The following is a 26587-nucleotide window of genomic DNA, read 5'->3' on the forward strand; positions in this document are numbered from 1 at the left end:
GCACCAGCATACCTACCAGCCCTGCACCCCTCTATTTTTTTCCCTCCTTCTTCAGAGTAACTCATTTTTACCCCATTCCCAGCCAGACAGGGTAACTACCAGGAGCTCAGCTCCTGCTAAAAGTGCTGGGAAGGAGAGATGGGCTTCAGCTTCTCTGCTGCAAGCCTGCTGCAGAGTCACACCTGGAGGCATGCACTCACCCTTTTCCTCCCCAGATGACTCCCAGCAGCAGGACAGCAGCACATTGGAGGCTTGCACAGGGAGGGCAAAGTTCTGACGAGGCTTTCAGCTGCAGGACATGGACACAGTAACCTCTTATTTGTTGAGCTGCACAATATATCCCCATATGAGGGGTCAGCTGTAGATAAGAGGCTCTGCAGGAGGGCAGTGAGCAGGCAGCTCAACACTTCCTTGGTTCTCAGGTCCATCAGGCATGCTTCCCCTCATGCACATTGCCATAATTCCAGCAGACACACACAGAGATCCCGAGATGTCCTCAGAGAGTGGTGGGTCTCTGCAGCTCTAGCCTGGAGCAAGTCACTGTAGTGGTTTAAGTCCCTCCTGTAGGCAGTGAGCTGCCTCATGCTCCAGCAGTACTTTGCCCATTGCAGTGCCCAGCCTCACCCCAAGCCTTTCCATTGCCCCAAACGCAGCAAGAGGGACACAGCTCCCACATGAGTGCAGGCTGTGGCTTTCTGGTTTTTCTGTTTGCTCTAGTCCTCATTTAGCTGCAAGCTGCTCTGCCTCTTCTCACCAGGTTCAGGCACTCTAGGTGTGACCACTGCCTCCCGTGCCAGGGCCAGCAGCTCTCACCTGCACAGATTGAAGATGTAGGACAGGAGACCATCCCTCTGCACATAGGATCCCTTCTAGGTGGAGATGCCACTGAAGTGACAGGTCAGCTTAACTTCTACAACAGGAACTGGGGAGAGGAAAGCATCACCCCCAGCACTGCCTGCTGAGCGGCTTCTTGGCTACCAGTGTCCTCATCCCTTCTGGTCTCAAAGCTGCTCCTGCTGTGGCGCTAACACACGCAGCGAGCTGCCTGCTGGGGACATGCTGGTTTGGAACACAGCTTAGGTTTCCCCCCGGGGACTCAGCCCTGCTGGATCTCTTGCCGGATCAGACCCAAGGTTTGACTAAATCTTTTTGCCTGTTTTTTGCCTCCATTTTCACAGAATCACAGCATGGTGGGGGTCAGAAGGGACCCTCCAGAGATTATCTAATCCAAAGTCTCTGCTAAGGCAGGGTCACTCACAGCAGGTTGCCCACGATCACAATGTTCAGGGAGATTTGGAATCTCTCCAGAGGAGGAGACTCCACAGCCTCTCTGAGCAGTCTGATCTAGGGCTCTGTCACCTTCTCTTAAGGAGAAAGAACCTCCTGCACCCAGAGCAGGTTGTCTTCTGATGCTTGAAAGGCTGCAGATGAACAAACTCAGGGCACAGACGTTGGGCAGACACAACAGAGGTTTTTTCTTTCTGGGACTTTTTTGCAGGTGGGACAAAGGCCATGAAAAGCAGCAGCAATTCTGCAGTTTCATTTTGAGGCTGGGGAGGCTTTTGGCCAGGCTTTGGTGAACAACCCTTAGCATCCCTGCTTGTGCAGAGCCATACTGCTTGTCCCCAACAAACGGTAAGGTTGAGCACACGCAGGCAGCACCTACCCTGTAATTGACTGCAAGGAGCTTGACTGTTAACATCCCTTTTCAAAGGCACTGCGAGCCCAGCACACGGGAGCTTTGGCTGTGGTTAGCTAAACACAGCCGTGAATTCCCACCCACGTGGGACACAAAGGACAGCGCTGGAGATGGGGGAGGCCACCAGGGAAACGGTAAGAGGCAAAACAACCACCCACCTTCCCCCAGGCTCACAAGCACTGCAGGTGGGCTGGTAGTAGAATGTCCTCCCAGAGCACAGCCTGGGTAAGCCAGGGACCCACCACCCCACCCTCACATGTGCACCAGGCACAGTTTGAAGTATGCCTTGAGTGCTGGTTGGTTGTACTCCCCTTGCACAGTCCTCCTCTATTAAAAATCCCTCCAACCTGTTCTCACACTCCTGCCATGCACACTTCTCTCAGGTAGTAACCACGAGCAGCTCCACCAGACCTCAGTTTGCTGGGTTTTTAGAGCACAGGTGCTCACTTGACCTTCTCCAGCTCTTTCAGACAGGAAAAAAAAAGGCATAAACATTTTCTCCACTCTATTTTCCCCACCAGTTTACTTGGAACACACTTTTTTTTTTTTAAATAAACCACCACACTTTCAAAAGCAAGTTCAGCAACAAAATTATTGCTGACTGTGAGATAGAAGCATTTAACTGTACTTATGGAGATGAGTAAAGTGAAACCTGTTCACATGCCAAGGCAATCCAGAAGACACTCAACATCTTTAGCATCATATTCTAGTTGATAAACCCAACTATGGTACTCATCAGGTCACTATGCTGCAAGAGTGGAAGTTAAATAATCATTATTTTATGCTTAGAAGGGAGAGGAAATTGCATACTGCCAGATGAGGAAGGTGGAAGACACAAGAGAACCTGAAGGAACTGTTAAAACAGTTCGTTCTCTGCAGGCAACCAACACTGCACCTGAAAATCATCCAGCACCACTATGACCATGGCTCACTTGAAGCAGAACAAGAGAGGTTGTCAGCTCTGAGAGCTTACCTTCCACCATCCCCTTCCAGTTCCTCAGAAACAGAGTGTATGAAGCAACTTTGGTTCCAGAGGAAGTGGTAAATTTAGTCATTGGCTATATTTTTTTTTAGACACTTCTGCATTTTCAACAGAAATGACAAATTCTTAAACCTTGTAAAGCAAAGCTGTGAGCCAGATAATCCCTCCAGAGCACAGCTTGCCCTGAGGCAGCAACACACCTGAAAGTAACTAGACCATGTGAATAAGTTATGTGCAATTGCCTCTGTGAGCTACCATGGTTCAGGACTGAACTTCAGAAGGTACAGTCACCTGGAAACGAAGGATCTGTGCAGAACCCAGACCACACTGACACCTCTAAATGTGCTTCATTTCTCCACCACTCATTAAAACACAGAATTTATAGGCTGAGCACTTTGCTCTAACATGACGTGGAGGCCTGCGTAGCTTCAGGGACTTACAAAGGAATATGCTTTTAATTTGTCCTCCTAAGATCTGGCTCAGCAGAGCCCTGCCTCACTTTTCCACATGCAGCTTCCATCCTCTACCCTGGGCACTGCACTGTGAGAAGCCTTTGTACAAATCCTAAAAAGGAACTAGAAATAATTCTGGTCATTCACCTTCAGAAAACTGTGACCCATTAAATGGACAATAAAAGAGACATTCGAGCTAATTTGCTAATTTTAGTGGATGAATCACCAGGTAGACAGAACTAAGTAGCAGGACAAAATTGTTCATCCCCCAAAATCATCCCCTCAAGAGAGCAATTCTCCTGAAAGAAGCCCAGCTGTATCTTCATCCAGATCATCAGAACTCCAGCTCTTCATCTGTCAGCTTTGAGAAACTCAGTTAAACCAGGGAAAGTTTAAGGCCATAAAATATCAGTGCAGGGTTTCCACACCCTCTCAAGAATCCATTCCCTTAACACTCCATTTTTAATCACTGCTAATGAGCACCAAACAAAGAATCCTTTTTCTCTTCTTTTCTTTTTTTTTTATTATTATTATTTCTAGCAGACAATTTACATAAAATTCCCCTTTTAAGTTAGTGATTCAGAACTTCCTGCAATAAACTACTTAAGGAGCAGCTTTGGTAAAGAATGGAATGAAAAACAACCAACCAAAAAAAAACAAAACCAAAACATAAAGTAAAAAGAACAATCACAGCTGATTTGAAACCAACACATTTCACCAATTTTAGATTCCAAAGAAAATCTGCCAAGCTGTATTTTTTTTTTCTTTCCTCCTCAATGTTTCCAAACATTCCACCTTCCTCCTCCCTTTTGGGGTCTGTGCAGATGTGGGAGCTGCATTCCAGCAAGCAGTTTGTCCTGCTAGATGATGGAAATCCAATCTTTACATGATTCGTAGACCTTGGATAGAGGACTCTAAGGTCTTGAGAAAGAGAAAAATCTTAATCACAACCTGCTGCAGTATCCACTTGTTCGGTGTAAATGCTGATGCTAAGGAAAAAGAGGCAAAACCTCCTTGTCTGGAGAGCCAGAGACCACTCTAGTGGTCTCATTTCAAACTCATGCAAATACAGACTAATGATTCCCATCTCTCTTTCCCTGAAACTGCAGTAAAGCAGCTGATCAATCACTTCGGTTCCTTGTCTGGCTCCTGTCCCCCCAAAGCAGCCACTCTTTTCCCACAGGCAGTGGCCAGCTTTCAGCCGCTTGAGGTGGCCAGCAGAGACCTCTGTTGGCCAGTCCTCCACAAAGCAATCACTGGCATTACCAAATGCTTTCAGGGTTTCCAGTACTGCATTTTCTGATTGGGGTAACCTTTTATTACTTTGATCAGTTAATTATGAGAGGGCAGGACAACATTCTACAAAAAGACAGTGGGCAGAATCCAAAGGGATGTGAGCCAGAAGGGGAAGAAGGTCTTGTCCTACCAATGATCATTCCAGCCTGATTGTGGTGGAAGTAGAGGGTTGGAGAAGGAAAGGCTCAGGATCAGTGTGATTCCTTCCCACAAGGACATGAAGTGATTCTATTATGGTGGAGGTAGAGGGCTGAAGAAGGAAAGGCACAGGATCAGTGTGACTCCTTCCCACAAGGACATGAAGTGATTCTATTATGGTGGAGGTAGAGGGCTGAAGAAGGAAAGGCTCAGGATCAGTGTGACTCCTTCCCACAAGGACATGAAGTGATTCTATTATGGTGGAGGTAGAGGGTTGAAGAAGGAAAGGCACAGGATCAGTGTGACTCCTTCCCACAAGGACATGAAGTGATTCTATTATGGTGGAGGTAGAGGGTTGAAGAAGGAAAGGCACAGGATCAGTGCGACTCCTTCCCACAAGGACATGAAGTGATTCTATTATGGTGGAGGTAGAGGGTTGAAGAAGGAAAGGCTCAGGATCAGTGTGACTCCTTCCCACAAGGACATGAAGTGATTCTATTATGGTGGAGGTAGAGGGTTGAAGAAGGAAAGGCTCAGGATCAGTGTGACTCCTTCCCACAAGGACATGAAGTGATTCTATTATGGTGGAGGTAGAGGGTTGAAGAAGGAAAGGCTCAGGATCAGTGTGACTCCTTCCCACAAGGACATGAAGTGATTCTATTATGGTGGAGGTAGAGGGTTGAAGAAGGAAAGGCTCAGGATCAGTGTGACTCCTTCCCACAAGGACATGAAGTGATTCTATTAAAAATTAAGCCTGGATTAGCACCATCTGCTGAACAAACTGCATCTGCGTTTATGCTGAATCTTGCATCGGTCTTCCTTATGGAGTCCTTGAATATTCCAGGCTGGATTTCCTACAGCTAGTAAAACCCACATAGTGCTGAGCCCAAGATCCAAAACCCCCCCACCACCCCCAGTTGACACAGAGAGGGCAGGAAAGGTGTACCTTGAAATCCCAGATGGTCATCGCTCCATCAATGCCGGTGGTGCAGAATTTACGACAGTCTCGTTTGTCTATCTCATAAATAGACACTTGGCTGAAATCAGAGAGCGAGAGCTGTGACACAGACACCCATCCCAGAGAGCCAGACAGCTGGGAAATCTGGGTTGAATTCAACTCCTACTCTCTCAAAAGGGAACCATGAGCACAGCAGAGCTTGTGCTAGGTTTTTGGTACAACGCTTCAGGAAAATAAGCCAAGAAAAAAGGATGCTGAAAGCTTTTATCGCTCTGTGGCCAAGGCCTAGACATTTCCCGTCGGGAAAGTTGTGGAGTCTCCTTCTCTGGAGAGCATCTGAATCTCCCTGGGCAACCTTGCTGTGGTTGACCCTGTTTTAGCAGGGGGGTTGGACTGGATGATCTCCAAAGGTCCCTTCTGACCCCCACCATGCAGAGATTCTGTGAAAACGGTGAATTTTGCCTACTAGATTTTGCACTGTGCTACCTGGCTCCTGTGAACTGTCTGCACAGTTGATAAAGTAACCTATGGTCAGGCTACAGAACACATTAAACACAAGCAAGCAGCAGCAGCATGCCTGCCACGTTAATGATTAACTTTACCAGCTTCCATACAAGCCCAAGAAGCAGACAGCTGCTAGTGGAAGACTAAAATGCAATGGGACACCAGGAAGCCCGTCTGATATGGTAAATCTGAGCTGCACATCCTGGGAAAACCAAATGCCATGGAGAGTGTTTCCTCCTCTTGTCCCAGGGGGCTGAGACACTCACGTTATACTGTTTTGGTGCAGTGTCTCCAGGGTAGTGTTACGGTCCTCTGTAGTGGCTCTTTTATCCATGTTCCGGAAGCGTTCCATGGCGGAAATGTTGCGCTGGATGCTCTGTTTTGGAATGTCTAGTTTGGAAACGAAGGTCAGCAAGCCACGCTCATCACAGTTAAAGAGCATAGGGCAGCAGTCATGGCCCTGCAAGCAAGCATCATGAAAGCAAGTCAGGAAAGAAATTCTTCTCCATCGGGGCGCTGAAGCACCTGAACAGGTGACCACAGAAGTTGTGGAAGGTTGAGCCATGGGAGTGTTTAAAACCAGACTGGATGGGGCCTTGAACAACCTGGTCTAGTGGAAGGTGTCCCTGCCTGTGGCAGGGGGGTGGAACTAGATGATCTTTAAGGTCCCTTCCAATTCAAATCATTCTATGATTCCAGGACACACAAGCAACAATCACCAGTTCATTCTTCCACTGCTGTTAACTGCAGAGATGCAAAGACTGATGCTCTGGAGAAGTTTGCTTACTACAAACTATAACTAATGGTGTTTCTCCCTCTCCAAAACACTACAGCTCTACAAAGATAAAATAACAGACACTTACAGCTGCCACCACACTGTTCTCAGAGACAAACGACACGCTCAGGAGTGGGAGGAACTCTGTTTTCAGCTGTGAAACCCTGAACACAAGAACAGTTGTTAGAGGAATCAATGGAAACATCTCATCTTTGGCTCAAAACCACAAAGCTTCAGACCATTCTCACACATGGATCACTGGAAGAGAAGTCAGTGTAGCTCAGACATGCTTTGTAATAGAAACCTTAACCTAGTGAAAGTGTCCTGGAAGATCTGTATCACACCTGGAGTACTCCATATGAAAGGCTGTGTGGAAAGAGTGGCAAGAGTTTAAAAAGAATACCCTCAAACCAGGTTCAGACTGATGAAACCATTCCTTTGACTTCCATACACAAAACCACCTGAAGATTTAGAGCTTGACACCATCTTTTCAGGTGGAAAAAGCCTCTGTGTTAAATTAAGTCAACTCTTGTGATCTTACAACAAGGGATAAAAGCATTCTAGAATGTTTGATACTTAATGATGTCTCCAGCCAAGTACCAATACATCTGTAACCACCACAACCACATCTCAAAATGAAGCCTGGGTGATCCACCAGCGATCTCTTCTACCAATCTACACAGGGGACTTCCTCCTCCTTGGTTAGAAAGCCGCAAACACCAAAAAGTTATTCAGCTCCAGGTGAGCAGAATGTGAAACTGTTAATAAAATATCTTACTGGAATGGAAGGTAGAAGTTGAAACCTTGTAGCAGCAGGACCTTAAGGGCAACAGTTGAAATTAACATTTCATGAAACTGACAACTTATTTTCCAGATTCTAGCTGTGGACTGAGGCTTAGTTACAGACTGAATGTGTTTCTGGAGTCTCATAGAATCATAGAAGAGTTTGGGTTGGAAAAGACCTCCAAAGATCATCTAGTCCAACCCCCCTGCAGTGAGCAGGGACAGAGAGTCATAGAACCATAGAATCAAAGTGACCTTGAGCAATTCAGTCACACTGCTCATGAACCCACTTACAAGGAAATATTGTCTCCCCAGTCACTAGAGTGGAATGTTTTGGTTTTGTTGGTTGGTTATTTTTTTGTGGTTGGTTGGTTGGTTTTTGTTTGGGTTGTGGTTTTTTGTTTATTTGGGGTTTTTTTTGCTTTTTGTTTGGTTTTTTTTTGCCATTGGAATGGGCTGCCCAGGAAGGTGGTAGAGTTGCCATCCCTGGAGGTGTTCAAGAACAGACTGGCTGAGGCACTTAGTGCCACGGTCTAGTTGATTGTCTAGGGCTGGGTGATAGGTCGGACTGGATGATCTCGGAGGTCTCTTTCAATCTGGTTGTTTCTATTCTATTTTAAATGACTTTCCCCCCACCCTCCACCCCCAGGTCAGTTGACTATAACCTCCCTAAAGAACTGTTATAAAAAATGTAAATGATACCATCTCCAATTCCAGGAACCCATCTTATTTATGTAGGCCTTAAAAGAGACTCCTGAAATCTACAGTGAAATTGTTAAAACTGCAAACAGCAGCCACAGGTCCCCCTGCTGCAAGCACAACATTCCACATCCTGCTCCAGTGAACAACTAACAGTAAGAAGATACTTACATCATGTTTTTTGAGGCATCAGCAACTGACACGGTGCTATCATGACTGACCCAGGCTAGGCGGTTGCCGCTGGCAGAAAAACTGACACTGTGCACCCATCCGCCACTTCCAGCGCCCCCAAATTCTGACATCAGTTGCCCAAAAGGCATTTTGGAGCCCCAGGGTGTACTGGCTGGTTTTTCATCCACTTCCTTAATGTAAGCAGAAAACACCCTGCAAATAGAAAAAAAGAGATTTCAGCATGAACAAAGCCAGAAAAAAAAACCCCTCCTGGGAGCTGCAGATACATTTCACACCTGCAGCAGGCAGATGCAGCCTCGTTCTACCCAAATGAAGCACTACAACATCTTTAAACATCAAAGCACTGGTGTGGGAAGCCTCAGTGTACAGAGAGAAAGCAAAAGTACAAAGGCTGTTACATGTACAGGTTTCTCTTAAATGCTTTTGTTGTATCTTTCTCCTCTCTTTTCTATCCAGAAGGTGGCACAAAACATCCGTTGTCACTGCATTTTCCCCCATGCTAAGATTTCCCTTTCATCCTTCTGCAGTGCTGATAGCCCAGAGAGTCAATTCACCAGTCAGAGAAAAGCCAGACACACACTGTGTAATTAGAAGCCAATACAAACACCTACAAAATTACCCACTTTTTAAGAACACACTCACTTTCTAGCAGGATTTCAAAAGGCAGAAAACTGATGCTCAAATGCTAGCAAAAGAACTCTGAGTCACTTTGTTCTGGCTCATTACTGGAAGGATGCCTTGAAAACCTGAAATACCACAATGTTTTTATAGGTTGGGTTTGCTTTTTGTGTTGTTAGGTTGGTTTTTTTCTCCCCCTCAGCACTACAATTTTCAAGATATGTTTAAATAGAAAGCCTCCCCCTTTCATCAAATTCCTTTGGCATGATTCAGACATGCCACAATATGGTGTTCTTGACGGTTAGTTACCATGGAAGTTAGTGGGACATCACGAACATAGGATTAGAGTCCATTGAAGAGGAGGAGCAAGTGAAGCTACACCATACTACTACCAGAGAAACATTCCAGTCTAAACGAAACACTCCTGATGAAATATTCATAGTTACAGTCAAGCACAAGAAAGAATTCTTTAATAGATTGGAAGGAAATGTTGCTCCCCCCCCTCCCTGTTTTTCAAAGCCTTTACACATGTGAGGCATGCACTTCAAAAAGGCAGCTGTATTCAGCTCACTCCAATAAAGCTGATCACTTGGAACAAGAAGGGTTTAACTGCAGCTATATTGGGGACAGATTTTTAGAGAATTAAGTATGAATTTATATTTGGCTCTCTCAGTTTAAATATAATCTAACCATAATCCTTCAACAAACTTCATTTTAGAGAAGTCAGGTCTCTTAATGTATGGAAATAGGATAAGATGTTTAAAGCAACAGCCTTTGACACAAGGCAGAAAAGTCATTTCTAAGCAGTGAAGACCTTGTAGATACCTCTTAGTTAAAAATAAGAGACTTACTAAAGTCTCTCTTTTAAAACCAAAATCACCCCAGCTTGAGGGCCCCAGTCCTGGAAGAATACTGGGAAAATGCTTTCATTCCCACAGCAACATCATTCCAGCAAGAATGCAAACTTTATGTCTATGTGCTGCTGTTCAATTTATATCCCTGTATTTCTAAAGACAAAGTGAATAGCTCATCCAGGCCAGCCACCACCACAACTGCCCTGAATACTCATCCACTCAGACCCTCTTCTGCCTACCAACCTTTCCCACAGCATCCCTACTGGCTGTGGGACAATATCTTTACTGATGATCTGGACGAGGGGATTGAGTCTGCAGATGATACCAAGCTAGGAGGAGGTGTGGATCTGTTGGAGGGTAGGAAAGCCATGCAGAGGGAGCTTGACAGGCTGGATGGGTGGGCAGAGGCCAAGGAGATGAGATTTAACAAGGCTATGTGCAGGGTTCTATATTTTGTCCATAACAACCCCAAGCAGCACTACAGGCTGGGGACAGAGTGGCTGAGAGCAGCCGGGAAGAAAGGGACCTGGGGGTACTGGTAGATAGCAGCCAAACGTGAGCCAGCAGAGTGCCCAGGTGGCCAGGAGAGCCAGTGGCACCCTGGCCTGGATCAGTGTGGCCAGCAGGACAAGGGAGGTTATTCTGCCCCTGTACTCAACACTGGTCAGGCCACACCTTGAGTCCTGTGTCCAGTTCTGGGCTGCTCAAATCAAAAGAGATGTTAAAGTACTGGAACGTGTCCAAAGAAGGACGACAAAGCTGATAAGGGGCCTGAAGCACAGCCCTGTGAGGAGAGGCTGAGGGAGCTGGGGGTGTGCAGCCTGGAGAAGAGGAGGCTCAGGGCTGACCGCATTGCTGTCTACAACTACCTGAAGGGAGGCTGTAGCCAGGTGGGGTTGGTCACTTCTGCCAGGCAGGCAGCTATAGAACAATGGGACACAGTCTCAAATTGTGCCAGGGAAGGTCTAGGCTGGATGTTAGGAGGAAGTTCCTCACAGAGAGAGTGACTGGCATTGGAATGGGCTGCCCAGGGAGGTGGTGGAGTCACCATTCCTGGAGGTGCTCAAGCAAAGCCTGGATGAGGCAGTAAGTGCCGTGGTCTAGTTGATAGGACAGGGCTGGGTGCTAGGTTGGACTGGATGAGCTTGGAGGTTTCTTCCAACCTGGCTGATTTTATGATTCTGTTCATCAGCAGCCAGTGGCTCTGGCAGATCCATTCCTAATTTTCTCCAGAACCAGCTAAATGAAGAGATGCATAATTCTGGCCCAGATATCTCCGTCTTTAACATGTAACTGAACATTCCCTAGAACTGGAATTCTAGAGCTCTGTCTTCAACATGGAGCAAATAACTTATTCTTTCAGGATTTGATGTCTCTCTTTCTTCTCCAGACCAAGCAGTACTAATCTTCACTCCTTTCCCTTTCTTTAATGTTTCCTTATGGACGTTTCTAGGATAGAACTAGCAAAAGTATTAAATAATTCACCCTAAAGAACAGTGTTCAGGAAGAGAAGAGAGTTTCTCACACGTTTAAAACTGAGAGCTGGGATTTTTTAACCCAAATATCCCTCTATTTCCAAAGAAATAAAATTTAGAACAGAATGAGTTTTCTGATAGCAAACAAGAGATTTAAACAAGTCTTCTAGAGGATGCTCCTGGGAAATGATGGAATCACACCTTGACTTCCTTCCAACAAAGGAAAAAAATTAATCAAATTACACTGAACAGCAAATGATGTGAACCTATCTTCTTAATCAAAACAGGAAAGAGGGACTCATCAGGGATGCATTGTACATTAACAAGCCTGGAAGACAAAGGAACCAAGTCCAAAGTAACAGATAGAATCATAGAATCCGTCAGGGTTGGAAGGGACCACAAGGATCACCTAGTTCCAAGTCCCCTACCATGGGCAGGGTAACCCTACCCTAGATCAGGCTGGCCAGAGCCTCATCCAGCCTGGCCTTAAACACCTCCAGGGATGAGGCTTCCACTACCTCCCTGGACAACCCATTCCAGCCTCTCACCACCCTCATGCTGAAGAACTTCTTCCTAACATCCAGTCTGAATCTACCCATTTCTAGCTTTGTTTCATTCCCCCTAGTTCTATCACTACCTGACATCTTAAAAGACCTTCCCCAGCTTTCTTGTAGGCCCCCTTAAGATGCTGAAAGGCCACAATAAGGTCACCTTGGAGCCTTCACCTTTCCAGACTGAACAGCCCCAACTCCCTCAGTCTCTCCTCATAGCATAGGTGCTGCAGCCCTCTGACTGTCCTCGTGGCCCTTCTCTGGACACCTTCCAGCACATCCATATCCCTCTTGTAATAAGGGCTCCAGAACTGGATGCAGTACTCCAGTATCACCAGTGCGGAGTAGAGGGGGAGAATCACTTCCCTTGACCTGCTGGCCACGCTTCTCTTGATGCATCCCAGAATCTGGTTGGCTCTCTGGCCTGCAAGAGCACACTGATGGCTCATATTGAGCTTCTTGTCCATCCATCCATCTATCCACTCATCATCTATCCACTCATCTTTCTCAGCTGACCTAAGGTCAAAGCCCTGAGATGCTTTAAGAACACACATGAAAAAACTTCCAAGTGCAAAGCACATATGTTTTACATCAGTTTTTGTGAAAGACAGTGAACAAAGAGTTCTTCTAAAGAAAAGCAGAGATCAGGCAGGAAAAAGAGCCTCTCCTCTTCTTCCCAGCTTCTACATAATGCCTGTCCTTACAGAAAAAGGTATCAAAGGATACAATTCAGATGCAGTGGTTTCATTCTGAAATAAGGAACGTTAACAGCTAGTCCCACCTCCTCTTCCCACTCCTTCTTAGTCATCTTTAGTACACACTTTGAAGCTTAAAAATTGCCCTATTACATAAAGAATTTAAGAAAAGGAGCTTTCATTAGCATTCAAGGTACAAGAGATTAAGTAAAACAGGAATTCAAGTCAACCACACTGCAGGCAGTTTCCCAAGTAGACCTCACTGACCCCATCAGTCAGCACACAGCAACTAGCAGGACTTATGGTATAATTTCACAATCAGTTTGGAAGTTTACTCCATCCACACTATGTGAAAATGTAGTTTCACCAGCACTTTTTCTCTCCAAACCCATGTTTTGTTACATTGAGTTCTGTGTGGATCCATTCCTTAACCCTGCTCACCACAGGGCTTCAAGAACATTAAGGCTGGCACGGGCATGGGGAGAAAACAAGTGACTTAGGGAAGAAAAAGATGAGATAGCACCTTTGGAAGTGCCAAGGTACTTTGAATTTTGGAGCTGCATCATTAGGATACTGCTTTTTAGTGTCAGTGTTCTACAAGGTAGCACCTACTAGTCTAATTTCAGCCTAACTACTAGATCTCAGCACTCAGAGTGTGCATAGTAACACCACGTCTGTGTATTGCTAGCAAAGAAACCACCAGTTCAGCAAACTGAGGCATGCCCCTCAGTAGATACATGCTGGAAGCTCAAAGTCTTCCTGCAGTGGCACCAAAGCCAAAATTTCTCAAGCTGGCTATTTTATTTTGGTAACAATGACAGCATGCAGTGAACCATCTTCTATTTTGATAGCAAATTCATGATCAACATGCTCATGCTACTATCCTGGACTGCTAATCCAAACTGATTTACAGATGCTTTCTTTTCTCTCACCTGCATTTGAAGTCACAGGATCCTGCAGCCAGCAAAACATTGTTGGGGTGCCAGTCCAGGCTAAGGACAGTGGAACGAATGGGCTTTTTAATGTGTTTGCTCACCCACCTAAATAAAAAGAGATAATTGAAAATATTTTACCAGACTCCCCAAAATCCATGAGGTACTCCTCAAAAAGGGCAGCCCCTATTAGTGACTAAACACAGCACTTTGTGAAACACACAGTATCACAGAATGGTGAGGGCTGGAAGGGACCTTTCAAGGTCAGCAGGGACATCTTCAGCTAGAGCAGGCTGCTCACAGCCCCAGCCTCTTGCCTTGTAGAGTCTGTGAACTTTAGATACAGTTATCTTAATTAATCTTTTAAACACTGTGAACAAACTCATGATAAATGTACATATATCCCTTCACCTCAGCCCTATTCTTCTTTAACTCATTTTCATAAGGCATCAGACAGAACTTCTTCATGTGAATTTTGCACAGTAATTGCTTTGTCCCTCACATCCTACATGTAAATGTAGCTCCAGCAAGTACAGCTGCTAATGGAGACCTGGTAAAGATCAGGAGCACTAAGTCTGGATCCCAAAAAGGAAAAAAAAAACCATTAATGGTGGAAGTATCTGTGATAGCCCTGACTGCAATCTAGAACTGTGACAAGATACATCACAGAATACAGAACAGTATATAAGACAAGTTATAACATCATCTAAGAGACCACCCTGGAGGTAAGTGACAGATTTGAGTTCTCTAATGGCAAGAAGTGGCCCAAAACAATTAAGTCAAGGTTTCTTCATTCATTCTGGAAGGAGGTGGGGGAGGAAGCATTTCTTTTTTCAAACATACAGTTGTGGCAAAGAATTTTTAACTCTGCAGGAATCCTGGCACTTTTGGAAAGGCAGCATATGTTTACAGCACTCAGCCAGAACACATCCACGCCAACACATACAGCCTGAAAACAGGCTAAGCCCAAGGCTTTCAGGTGCTACACCAAAGCCAAACAGGGAACCTTAAATCCATGAAGGAATTCACGGGGCAAATCTCTCACCATTTCTTGAAGGAATTAGGAAAAGAGTAACCTAATTGCTGCCTTTAAACCCAGCCTTTAGCTTTCCCATGCAGACATGCAAGGTACAAACGGAAACGAAACAGCTCACCAGTCATTTTCAGATTCAAAGTAGCACACAGATATAAGTCGAGCTCCACTTCCCACGGCAAATTTGTTCTCCAAGGGAGACCATTTCACGAAGGTGGCTGCACGGTTGATCCTCAGGATCACAAGGGTTGGTTTCCAGACGCCGTCCTTCTGACTCCAGACGTAGGCGTTGCGGTCTGCGCCGCAGGTGACGATGCGATCGCTTTTGGGAGCCCAGTCAATGCCTGCAGTGCAGGGTTCACATCAATGCCCTTTTCCCTTCAGACACTCATTACAGAATCACAGAATGTCAGGAGCTGGAAGGGACCTCCAAAGCTCATCCAGTCCAATCTCCCTGCCAGAGCAGGATCTCCTATACCAGATGACACAGGAATGCATCCAGGTAGGTTTTGAATAGCTCCAGAGAGGGAGACTCCACAACTCCCCTGGGCAGCCTGTGCCAGTGCTCTGTCACACTCACAGGGGAAAAAAATGCTCCTCATGTTTAAATTAAACGTCCTATGGCTCAGCTTCCACCCATTGCCCTTGTCCTGTCATTGGGCATCACCCAGCAGAGCCTGGCTCCAGCCTCCTGGAACTCACCCTTTACATATTTATAAACACTGATGAGGTCACCTCTCAGCCTCCTCTTCTCCAAGCATTCCCTTAATCATCTTTGTGGCTCTGCACTGGACCCTCTCAAGCAGTTCTATGTCCCGCTTGAACTGGGGGACTCAGAACTTGCTTTACATCAAGGCAGAGACATCCCCAGCCTTTTGCCAGAGACAGTAAGCACTCTTGTGTCAGCATTCCCCTCCTTCCCATCTTCTCCAGGCACCATTTTAAACGTCAGGGATACCGGTTTGTCCCTCTAGCTTTCATCAAAATCGCAGATCCCAAATTTCCCGATTCCTCAGGTGATGTCCCCGCTCTGGAAGCCTGCTTTGACGGCGGCCAACAGGTGGAGCTCTGCAGACGGGTCAAGGTCTGTCCCCTGCACACACCAAACCACCGACTCGTGCAACACACAGGATGCCACAGCTCAAACCCAGCGATTCTGAAACTCTGCAGGTCCGAGGGAGGCCACGACAGTGATAGGAGAACAGGAACCCCTCTGCTGGGAGGACGGGCTGAGGGAGTTGGGGTTGCTCAGCCTTAAGAAGACTACAGGGAGACCTTCTTGTGGCCTCTCAGGACTTAAAATGGGGCAATGAGAAAAATGGAGACAAACTTTCTAGCAGGGGCTGTTGTGACAGGACAAGGGACGATGGCTTCAAACTAAAAGAGAAGAGATTTAGACTAGAGAGAAGGAAGAATTTTTTTACATTGAGGGTGATGAAACACTGGCCCAGGTTGCCCAGGGAAATGCCCTATCACTGGAACCACTCCAGCTGAGGTTGGTTGAGGCTCTGAGTGACCTGCTCTAGGTTGAAGATGTCCCTGTGGATTGCACGGGGGTTGGACTAGATGAACTTTAAAGGTCACTTCCAACCCAAACCAGTTTGTGATTCTATGATTCTATGCACAACTCTCTACCAATAGCTGATTGCTTGCTAGTAAACCACAGTCATGATCTGGAAGGTTAAACAGCAGAGGGTTTTTTTTTTGTTAGAAGTTATCAATTTTTATGGACTGTTAAAACCTTTACATTCTTCCCACACATATTTGTGTGGGTTGGAACTAGATGATCCTTATGGTCCCTTCCAATCCAGATCGATTCTATGATTCTACAATTTAAGCTGTGCCATGAGAAGAAAAAAAATAAATCCACAAAAAAAAACCACCAAAAAAAAACCCCAAAACCTAAAACCCAAACCCACAAACATTGACAAAGCAAAAATAATCAAATCAAAGGATAAAATGAAGCCTTTGCTAAGCCTGCCATCACTTCCTTCTCCCCCTATGCCACAAGGGATGTTCTCAACCAGAAAGTCTTACAGCTACATTATTTTCATATAACCACAGAACTGGAAGGGACCTCAAGGATCATCTAGCTCCAGCCTCCCTGTCATGAGCAGGGACACCTCACATTAGATCAGGTGCCCCATCCAGCCTGGGCTTAAAAACTTCCAGGGATAGGGTTTCTACCACTTCCCTGGGCAGCCTGTTCCAGGCTCTCACCACTCTCATGCTGAAGAACTTCTTCCTAACATCCAATCCAAATCTACCTACTTCTAGTTTTGCTCCAATCCCCCCAGTCCTATCATACCTGACATCTTAAAAAGTGCCTCACCAGCTTTCTTGTAGGCCCTCCCTTAAGATACTGGAAGACCACAATAAGTTCTCCTCAGAGCCTTCTCCTCTCCAGACTGAGCAAACTCAGCTCTTTCTGTTTGCCTCCATAGAATCAACCAGGTTGGAAGAGACCTCCAAGCTCTTCCAGTCCAACCTATCACCCAGCCCTATCCAATCAACTGGACCATGGCACTAAGTGTCTCATCCAATACTTTTTCAACACCTCCAGGGACAGTGACTCCACCACTTCCCTGGGTAGCCTATTCCAAGAAGAGGTGCTCCAATCCTCTGATCATCCTTGTGGCCCTTCTCTGGACACACTCCAGCTCATCCACATCCTTCTTGTAATAAGGGCTCCAGAACTGGAAATGGTACTTCTCTTTTCTTTAGCATCTTTCTTTGAGATGCAGGATGCAACCATGAACTCTCCTGACACAAAATTAAATTTCAGTGATTTTCCAGAACTGTGCTTAGTATTAAGAGCATTCCCTATACACACAAACTGAAGATATGGCCAGATTTTGTACTAATTTCACTGTATTATTCATTTATGGTCTGCTTTGAAACAGGCTTAAGCTCAAAATTATGAAGAGTCTGAAATCAGAGTTACAAAGCTCAGTCTAGCACTGCTTTTGAAAGGGGCACCATCCTGCCTCTCCCTGCTTCTCTTGGCCACCACTGGTGTTCTTGTGATCCATGGCAAGCTCAGCTTTCTAGCTTAGCAGAAAACCAAGCCAGCAAAGAATGAACAATGCTCATCCTGTGAGTGAACGGAAGCAACTCCCCACAGATCTCTGAAGCAAGACCAAAAGACAAGATAGGGGACCATGCCCCTTGCAATCAGAAGCTGGAGTGGCAGCAGATGAGTCATCCCTGCAGGCAACAAGCTGTTTGATGAGTTCCATTTTCTCTGTTTAAAGCACAGCTTAAATCTACTCTGTACAACCACCACACCACTTTGTATTCCAAAGGTATATGCTGAGCAGGAAAGCAGGGACATCTCTTTTCCCAAGTCATGAATATTTGGCCTTAACACTAACAGGTGCAAGTAAAATGCAGAGAAATGTCTTTGGGGAACAGGATATCATTTGTAAATGCAGCCCAAGTGGCTCTTCACCAAACAGCACATACAGTTGTGCTCTCTGACAGCAACAATCAGATAAACCAAATGGAATGCCTGCAAAATGCTGTTGGGCAGATACCTCTCTACAACTACCTGAAAGGAGGTAGGAGCAAGGTGGGTGTTGGTCTCTTCTCCCTAATGGCAAGTGATAGGATAAGAGAAGACAGCCTCAAATTGCACCAGGGGAGGTTTAGGTTGGATATTAGAAGAAGCTTCTTCACTGAAAGGGTTCTCAAGCATTGGAAGAAGTTGCCCAGGGAGGTGGTTCAATCATTACCACCAAAAGATGCAAACATGTGGTCAGATAACTGTTGATGATCTTAAAAGACTTTTCCAACCACAACCATTCTATGATTCTACCCATTAGCAAACTGAGAACAGAACAAAGGATACTGCACTGGTTTGGGCAAGTGCTTATATTAATCACTTTCATTTCCTTGAAGCCCTTATAAAAATATCACCATGAAATTAAAAAAAAGGTGTAATAGAAGAGCACCAAAGGGCAATTACATTTCAAAAATAACACCTTGTGACTCATAGTGCAGCTCTTTGTCACTGCAGATTTACAAACACTCTGGGCCTGCAGTAGAACGTGCTCACTGATGGTCTGTCATATATCCAGGACTGACCCCTTCCAAGTTTTTATATAGTCCCTAAAAAAAATGTATTAATTGCTGTCAGAACCCACAAACCAACACAACAGTTGTGTACTTGATGAAGTTTTCATACTAGCAGTTGAGAGGAAGCAGAATGTACCACCAGGAGAGCTGGTGACACAACCAAATTACTTCAGCAGGCTGAACATTTATTCTCATTATGTCACTGCAGATGAAAAATAAGCAACAGATAAGAGAGAAAGGCTTAGTTACTCTACTGAAATATCTGGAAATGAAATAGGGCTTTTCTTCCTAACATTCATTGCATACAATGCAGAAAAATGCTGCAAAGCTCTTCCTAAATGGGAACACCAGCCTATAAAAAGATCTATTTACTCGACACTTGCAGATTTCCTGTTCAGATTCTCAGCTGGGGAAAGCAGGGGGTAGACAGACTTCCATGCCTGGCACAGCACAGTTTCCTCTTACCTGTGATGTGTCCATTGTGCTCCTTTAGCTCGTGAGCTTTTACCCACTGGCTCCCACTCTTCTTGTAGATGTGGACTTCATGATTATTAGGGCTAATGGCAATCTCTGGAAGCAGAAATAAAAACAGCCCAATAGTGCAGCAGGCTTTTTAATACCGAATCACACAAGCATGGAATGTTAGGGTCTGGAAGGGACCTTAAAAGATCATCTAGTCCAATCCCCGTGCCAGAGCAGGATCACTTATACCAGACCACATGCTTTACTTAGAAAGACTTTCCAGTCTAAACCATGTACTCTCAAATTTCATAGCATGACATGGGTTTTGTAAACAAAGGGACAGCATCCCTGGAGGTCTTCAAGGCCAGGCTGGACAGGGCTTCAAGCAACCTGGTCTAGTGGAAGGTGTTTCAGCCCATGGTGAGGTGGGAGTTGGAAGCAGATGATCTTAAGGTCTCTTCTAGCCCAAAACATTCTATGAATCTATGATTCCTGGATAATCTCAAATAACTCTGGTCATAATGTGGGCATAGTGTTGTGCACAGAAGACAACACATTTGGAGCAGAACAGGTCACATTGTGATAGAAAACTGGACTGCTAAAAGAAAGGGATTGCTTGGGCTATACAGATAAGGGGTCAAAGAGGGAAAGGGCCAGGTCATTCCCATGAGGAGCAGACTAAGAGACAAAGCTTTCTGGAACCCCAGCAAGGCTAGATGTGCTCATATGCCAGAGTCCCACTAATGGGTTTAGAAAAGCTCAGATTTAGAGGATGTGTGCTTTTGGGATCCTAAGTGGAACACTTGGTTATACATTCCCTAAACATGATCAGGAACAATAGCATCAGAGAGAAAACATCAAGTGGAAAAAAACCAAAGCATGGAAATGAAATCTAAGCTGTTACTTACGGGTCCGGTCTCTGTTCCACGCATGGCAGGTGATTGGCTCTAGTAAAAACTGATGCAGAGACATTCCGAGTTAAAGAGGTTCCTATGTTGTAAAAAATGGAAAAAGCTGAAAGGTGTAAAAAACTGAAACCAAAACACTTCGAAATGAGATCATTATCAAACCAAAATCAGCCCTCAGCATTTACCAGGGTTGTTTCAGACCAGTGTCACAATTCACTCACAGGTGATGAAAACTTACTAAATTAAGGCCCCTAAAGAGCTGTCTTTGCCACACCTCCTGATGTCTTCAGTAACAGCATGAATTTCTGGGGTCCTGCTGACCACAGCTTATTGCATCTGTCCTAAAAGCTGTACACATTTGCTTCTTCATGTGTCCTCAGAGGTGACAGAGAACTTCTCAGGAAATCTAACAAACCTAATAGTTTAACTATGGAAATCACAGAAACATTCCAGTTGGAAAAGATCCTCGGGATCACTAAGTCCAACTGATATACCTATTCTACAGAGTTCACCCTTAAACCATATCCTCAAGCACCACATCCAAATGACTTCTAAACACATCCAGTGTTGGTGACTCCACCACCTCCCTGGGCAGCTCATTCCAATGCCTGACCACTCTTGCTGGGAAAAAAATGTTTCCTAATGTCCAGTGTAAACCTACCCAGTTGCAGCTTGAAACAAATAGAACAGCTGAAACAAAACAATCTTGGGATACACCTCAGAGAACTGATCCCTGACAGGTGTCAAGGCTGACAGGTAGCACTACAATAAAAACCTTTTCCTCCTTCTTTCTCAAGTTGGTGTGTCCAGAACATCGATACGTAACATGTAGCATTTGATAAAGTCAGTGATATGTATCCAAGAGGAAAAAATATTTAGATTAATAATAGTTAATTACTTATTCAAATTAATTCTATCACTAAACTGTTTTCCAGTTAGGCTTTTGTCCCTGTGAGACTCAAACACTAACAGAAAGAGCTGAATCATTCTAGTTTACAAGCGCTTTGTTGAAAATAAAGCTAGACACTCAGTTTTTTAACTGCTACAAGAGGCAGTGGTGAGCACCTGCAGCTGGAGGTACAGTGACCCACAAATACAGAGTTGTTGAAAACATTACCTCATACTTTAGGCCATGTAATACCAAAGGCAGTGTAAATGGGTGGAAGATAACATCATAAAAACCTCAAGGTCACCTGTAACAATCAAAATATACCTAATTCTATCCACACAACTCCAATCTGTCAATTCCTTCTGTATATTCCACTCATTTTCATAACAATTTATCCTTGACTGATGGGTCAATGTCTTTTTACCCCTACAGATACACCTATAAAGAAATCTCTCTGTGATGTCATTCCAAGAGATCCACACCCATTGTAGCCTGAAATTACAACATACCCAAGTATGGCCATGTTAGCGGAGGGTGGAGGCTTCAGGACAAGGTAGGAATTTGGAAGCAAACAGGAAATGAGTGGCAGTCCAACAGAAACTCAGGAGTGAATGGGAGAGGAGCACGTTCTGAGGCAGCTGAGCAATTATTATCATGCCCTGAGTTTAACAAATACGCTGCAAGGGCTGAATCACGGAGCAGAAATGATGCAGACCTTGGCCAGTGTAATAATTGGAGTTGTTTTTCTTTTCTCCTTTAATTTCTTTTTTCTTCACAAATCAAGCACTGCTATTTTAAAGAAACATAAATTTAAATGTACTTCTAATAAAACTTTTCATTGCAACAGCTTTAAGTTCAGTTCATAACTTACAGCAGCAAATGTATCATGGTTCTACTAATAATCACATTCCACCAGAGCTATGAAATATATGCAATCCTAAGCAAAATAATGAATGATTTTTTATTCATGTGAAAATGTTGACACATACAGAGTTAGCTTTGACCCAGGACAGCCATGACTTGAGATTCCATGTGTTAATATAAGCAAAACACGACTGCAAATTGCTTTTTCCACGACCTTCCTTTAGTACATGCCAACATTCAGTAGCAGTACATTTCCATATACAGGAAAAGTTGAGGAGCTGTTCTGCCAACCAGGAATGCTCAGCCTTTTCTACTCTTTCTGAAATAAAATGTAAAAATATCCAATCTCCCCTCCCCAGGGAATGCAGCTATTTCAAAACACTTTCTGATACAATCCTGGTATTTTAGAATCATAGAATGAGTCAGAATTGGAAGGGACCACAGGGATCATCTAGTTCCAACCCCGCTGCCATGGGCAGGGACACCCTACCCTACATCAGGCTGGACACAGCCTCATTCATCCTGGCCTTCAACACCTCCAGGCATGGGGCCTCAACCACCTCCCTGGGCAACCCATTCCAGCCTCTCATCACTCTCACGTTGAACAACTTCCTCTTCATGTCCATCTTGAATCTCCCCACCTCCAGCTCCGCTCCATTCCCCCCAGTCTTGTCATTCCCTGATAGCCTAAGAAGTCCTTCCCCGGCTTATTTGTAGCCCCCCTTCAGACACTGAAAGGCCACAATAAGGTCACCTTGGAGCCTCCTCTTCTCCAGACTGAACTGCCCCAACTCTTTCAGTCTGTCCTCACAGGAGAGGTGTTCCAGCCCTCTGACCATCCCAGTGGCCCTTCTCTAGACATGCTCCAGCATCTCCACATCCTTCTTGTAATAGGTGCTCCAGAGCTGGATGCAGTACTCCAGGTGGGGTCTCCAGGGACTGGGACTACACTTAAGCATTATAGTCCCATCCCAACTTATGGTTCAGGGATTTTTACTACCCCGCACATATTCCCAAAGACAACCTCAACAAGCAATATGATCCATTCTTTCCCACTGATTTTCTTGGGCTACCACACTGTAGCAAGTGACTGTTTTGCACTTTAGTTTGGCAACAAACTCAAAATCCAGCAGAGATGATAACCTCCAAAAGCACTGCTCTGTCTGTTAGATCTGATAGCTGCAGAGCTATCTTCTGCAGCAAGAGAAATATTAATGAAGCCTTCCAGTTATATTTATCCCTTACCAATACAGAGACAAAAGGAAATTCACAATTCTCTAGAGAAAATGCAATTGGCTTCACGATTCTTTAGACAAAGTTCATATGTAGTAAAGCCCTCAATGCCCTCCTGTAAGTCAGCCTCTGATTCCCACAGGAAAGGCACCATTATGCTAACTTTGTCAGTCAAGGATTTAACTGTCTCTGGTCTTTTATTCAAATGCAAAGTAACTGCTCTCCAGTTTCACTATTTTTAAAAGGAGGGGGATAAAAATGAAGGGAATCTTGCACCTTCTTTCTGTATGCAGAATATGAAGGCTGGGAAGAGCAGGACTCGGCTGCTGTCATCTCTGAACAGGGTGAGAAATACATAGTGTAAGGCCGTTCCTGGACAAGCGACTAGCAAGGATGCAGACTGAGGCGTGGGGACAGCACGTGTGCGTGACAGAAAGGGAACTTTTTAGTCTTCGCCTATTTTCGGAGCACCTACATCACTTTCTAACATCTGGAAGCAAAGTGCCTGCAATTGCGGACTGCCTCCTACTCCTGTCATTCCCTTTCAAGTCACTCGGCGCAGCTCTCCCAGGAGGGTGACTCCTCATTGGCAAGCCTACCGACACAGGACACTATTAGCATGATAAAGCCGATGGCTTTGGGAGGGATGGCGGGCTGCGACCCTGCCCCGCGATGGTAACACAGGTGCACGGCTCTGCTGCGGAAGCCGCGCTGGGGCAGGGGGCAAGACAGCGGTTGTCCCGCCGAGGCCCGGCCGGCTATGCCATGCCATGCCATGCCCTGCCCAGCCCCGTCCATCCCCCCGTGCGGCCCCGTCCCTTCACGGCGAAGAGGTTGAAGGGCCCCGAGGCCCCCGCATAGCGAGAAGACTGCCCGCAGCTATCCACCCTCGGGGCCGAGGTGACTCCCTGCCGCCTTCCCCCCAACACCGGCGGGCCTGCAGGCTGCCTCCGCCCCCCCGTCTCTTTTAGGGGCGGGGGCAGGCCGGCCAGGCGACGCGGCGGACATGCAGCTCCCGGTAGCGGGACTCACCTGAGGCGGCGGGAGCGGAGCGGGACTCGCGGACTCTGGTCAGTCAACGCGACTCCGCTCCGGGCGGCGGGAGAGGGAGCGGCCGGCAGCAGAGGCCGAGCGGGGGGGCCCGGCACTGACAAGGGAGCCAGGAAACTCGCTCTGCGCCTGCGCGCCGCCCGCCGGCCGTCCCCACCACCGCGCATGCGCCGGGGCGGCGGCCGCGCTGCAGGGGCGGGGGCGTGCCGGGAGCTGCGCTGCGCCTGCGCGGAGCGAGGGGGAGCCCGGGCGCCGTGCCCGCGCCCCACACAAAGGCGGCGGGAGCGGGCGGGAGCGGGCGCATGTGCAGCGGGGAGGCTGTCCTCAGGCGGGACGGGGGAGGAGGGGAGCGGCGCGGCGAGGGCGCTACCCGCTGGAGGCTACTCAGGAATTACAGGGTCATAGGCCCTAGTCGAGGGGACCTGTAGCGGACACTTAGTCCATACCCCATACCAGGGACACCGAGCAGGTTGTCAGAGCTCCCAGTAATCTGACGGGGAGTGGCGTCAGGGGTGGGACACCTATCACCTCTGTGGGCAACCATGGTCAGTTTCACCACCTTCACTGGAAAAACTTTCTTCTTCTTTGTGTCTAGTTTGAGTCTCCTCGCTTTTAGTTCAGAGCCATCACCCTTTGTCCTGTCACAGCAGGCCCTGCTAAAAAGTCTGCCCCCAGCTTTTTTATCAAGCCCTTTAAGCACTGAAAAGCCACGCGAAGGTCTCCTGGAGCCTTCTCCAGGCTGACCAACCCCATCTCTCTCAGCCTGTCCTCACAGCAGAGGGGTCCCAGCCCTCCCATCGTTGTGGCATACCCTTGCCATGCCTTGAACAGGTCTGTGCCTCTTCTGTGCTGAGGGCTCCAGAGCTGGCCCCAGCACTGCAGGTGGGCTCTCATCAGAGCAGAGACGTTCTAAACTAAAAGGCAGAATTCAAACTAGATATAAAGAAGAATGTTTTTACAATGGCACCATCCCTGCAAGAAAGGACTCAGTGGGGCACTTAGTGCCATGGTCTGGTTGACTGGATAGGGCTGGCTGCTAGGTTGGACTGGATGATCTTGGAGCTCTCTTCCAACCTGGTTGATTCTATGATTCCGTGAATGGAGGTGCTCAATCTGCCCAAGGTTGAACACAGAGGTGGTAGATGCTCCATCCCTGGAACCGTTCCATGTCAGGTTGTTGGGGGCTCTGAGAAACCAGCTCTAGTTGAATATGTTCCTGCGCTCTTGCCGGGGATTGGACTGATGACCTTTAAAGGTCCTTCCAAGCCAAAGCATGATTAGATTCTGTGATTCCACTTCAGGGGATAACAATCCTATCCTGACTCACTCAAATGCTGTGAGACCTTCCCTCCTACCTGTCTGGAATATAGGAGGAAGTGCATTTGCAATATTTTGCCCTGCACATAATCACCTTGAGGAGCTGCTTGATGTTTGGGGTCTCATAGTTTGGCTCCTGTAAAACTTCAGACTCCATTGCCTGCCAGGTTTTTGTGAGCCCAAATACAACAGCTGAAAAACCCCCAAGTGTCAAGTCTGGGAGAGTGAAGAGAGATTAGTGACTCCCAGATAGACTGAGGAGTGATAGAGCAGTGAGTTTAATTTTGAGTCCAAGAGAAAATAAACAATTTATAAGCATCTAGAAGGAAACAAGGAGATGAATGCTAGCCAGTATGGTTTTGCCATGAATGAATGGAGCCAATCTAATTTCCTTTCCTGGCAGCATAACAAGAGTTGCAGATAAGGGAGAAGCTGTATATGTCATATATCTTGATTTTTAGTAGAGCTTCTGACACTGGATTGCAGGATATTCTAACAACAAACTGGGGGACCAGTCTAGATGGCAGTGCTCCAAGGGAGCTGCGAAACTGGTTGAGGAGAAATGCACTCTATATCAATGCTTGTACAGGGAACTACCCTGGGTCCATTTCTCATCCATGATGGAATAAAGAATGTAACGACTGTGTTCAAAGATCAAATCAAGTTTCAAGGCACAATAAACAGAATTGTAGAAGTAGGATTTTAAATGGTGGCTCTGCGGGGAAAATAGGATGTGGTGCAGCAGCAGGTGCACTGCTTTATGCTTCAGTGTGATCACCTTCAGGATTGCAAGGATGGGAATCATAGAATCATAGAATCAAGCAGGTTGGAAGAGACCTCCAAGATCACCCAGTCCAACCTAGCACCCAGCCCTGTCCAATCAACCAGGCCATGGCACTAAGTGCCTCATCCAGGCTTTTTTTGAGCACCTCCAGGAATGGTGACTCCACCACCTCCCTGGGCAGCCCATTCCAATGCCAGTCACTCTCTCTGGCAACAACTTCCTCCTAACATCCAGCATATACTTTCCCCGGCACAACTTGAGACTGCCTCCCCTTGTTCTGCTGCTGGGTGCCTGGCAGAAGAGACCAACCCCACCTGGCTACACTTCCCTTCAGGGAGTTGTAGACAGCAATGAAGTCTGCCCTGAG

At 46.3% G+C, this 26587-nt stretch overlaps 1 protein-coding gene across 1 annotated transcript; it reads right to left on the minus strand.

The window, feature by feature from the left end:
* Window positions 1-3630: 3630 nt before the first annotated feature.
* On the minus strand, window positions 3631-24276 carry ARPC1A (actin related protein 2/3 complex subunit 1A). The gene is made up of 10 exons (XM_064153602.1): window positions 24102-24276; window positions 20084-20165; window positions 19179-19283; window positions 14758-14980; window positions 13604-13711; window positions 8458-8670; window positions 6893-6968; window positions 6296-6489; window positions 5514-5604; window positions 3631-4054 (listed from the first exon to the last, which is right to left on the minus strand). The coding sequence occupies exons 2-10, from the start codon at window positions 20145-20147 to the stop codon at window positions 4016-4018; spliced, it is 1113 nt and encodes a 370-aa protein (XP_064009672.1). The 5' UTR covers window positions 20148-20165; window positions 24102-24276; the 3' UTR covers window positions 3631-4015.
* Between the last annotated feature and the right edge of the window lie 2311 nt (window positions 24277-26587).

This window comes from Pogoniulus pusillus, chromosome 13, assembly GCF_015220805.1.
Source record: "Pogoniulus pusillus isolate bPogPus1 chromosome 13, bPogPus1.pri, whole genome shotgun sequence".
In the NCBI taxonomy this organism is placed as follows: Eukaryota; Metazoa; Chordata; class Aves; order Piciformes; family Lybiidae; genus Pogoniulus; species Pogoniulus pusillus.

What these genes read in the sequence shown, in the direction of transcription:
- ARPC1A (XM_064153602.1), bottom strand. Translation starts at nt 20,147, where the DNA reads ATGTCTCTGCATCAGTTTTTACTAGAGCCAATCACCTGCCATGCGTGG. An exon ending in GTGGAACAGAGACCGGACCC is followed by an intron (nt 19,284 to 20,083) that starts GTAAGTAACAGC and finishes TTCTGCTTCCAG; the next exon opens with AGATTGCCATTAGCCCTAAT. An exon ending in TGACCATCTGGGATTTCAAG is followed by an intron (nt 4,055 to 5,513) that starts GTACACCTTTCC and finishes CTCTTTCTCAAG; the next exon opens with ACCTTAGAGTCCTCTATCCA.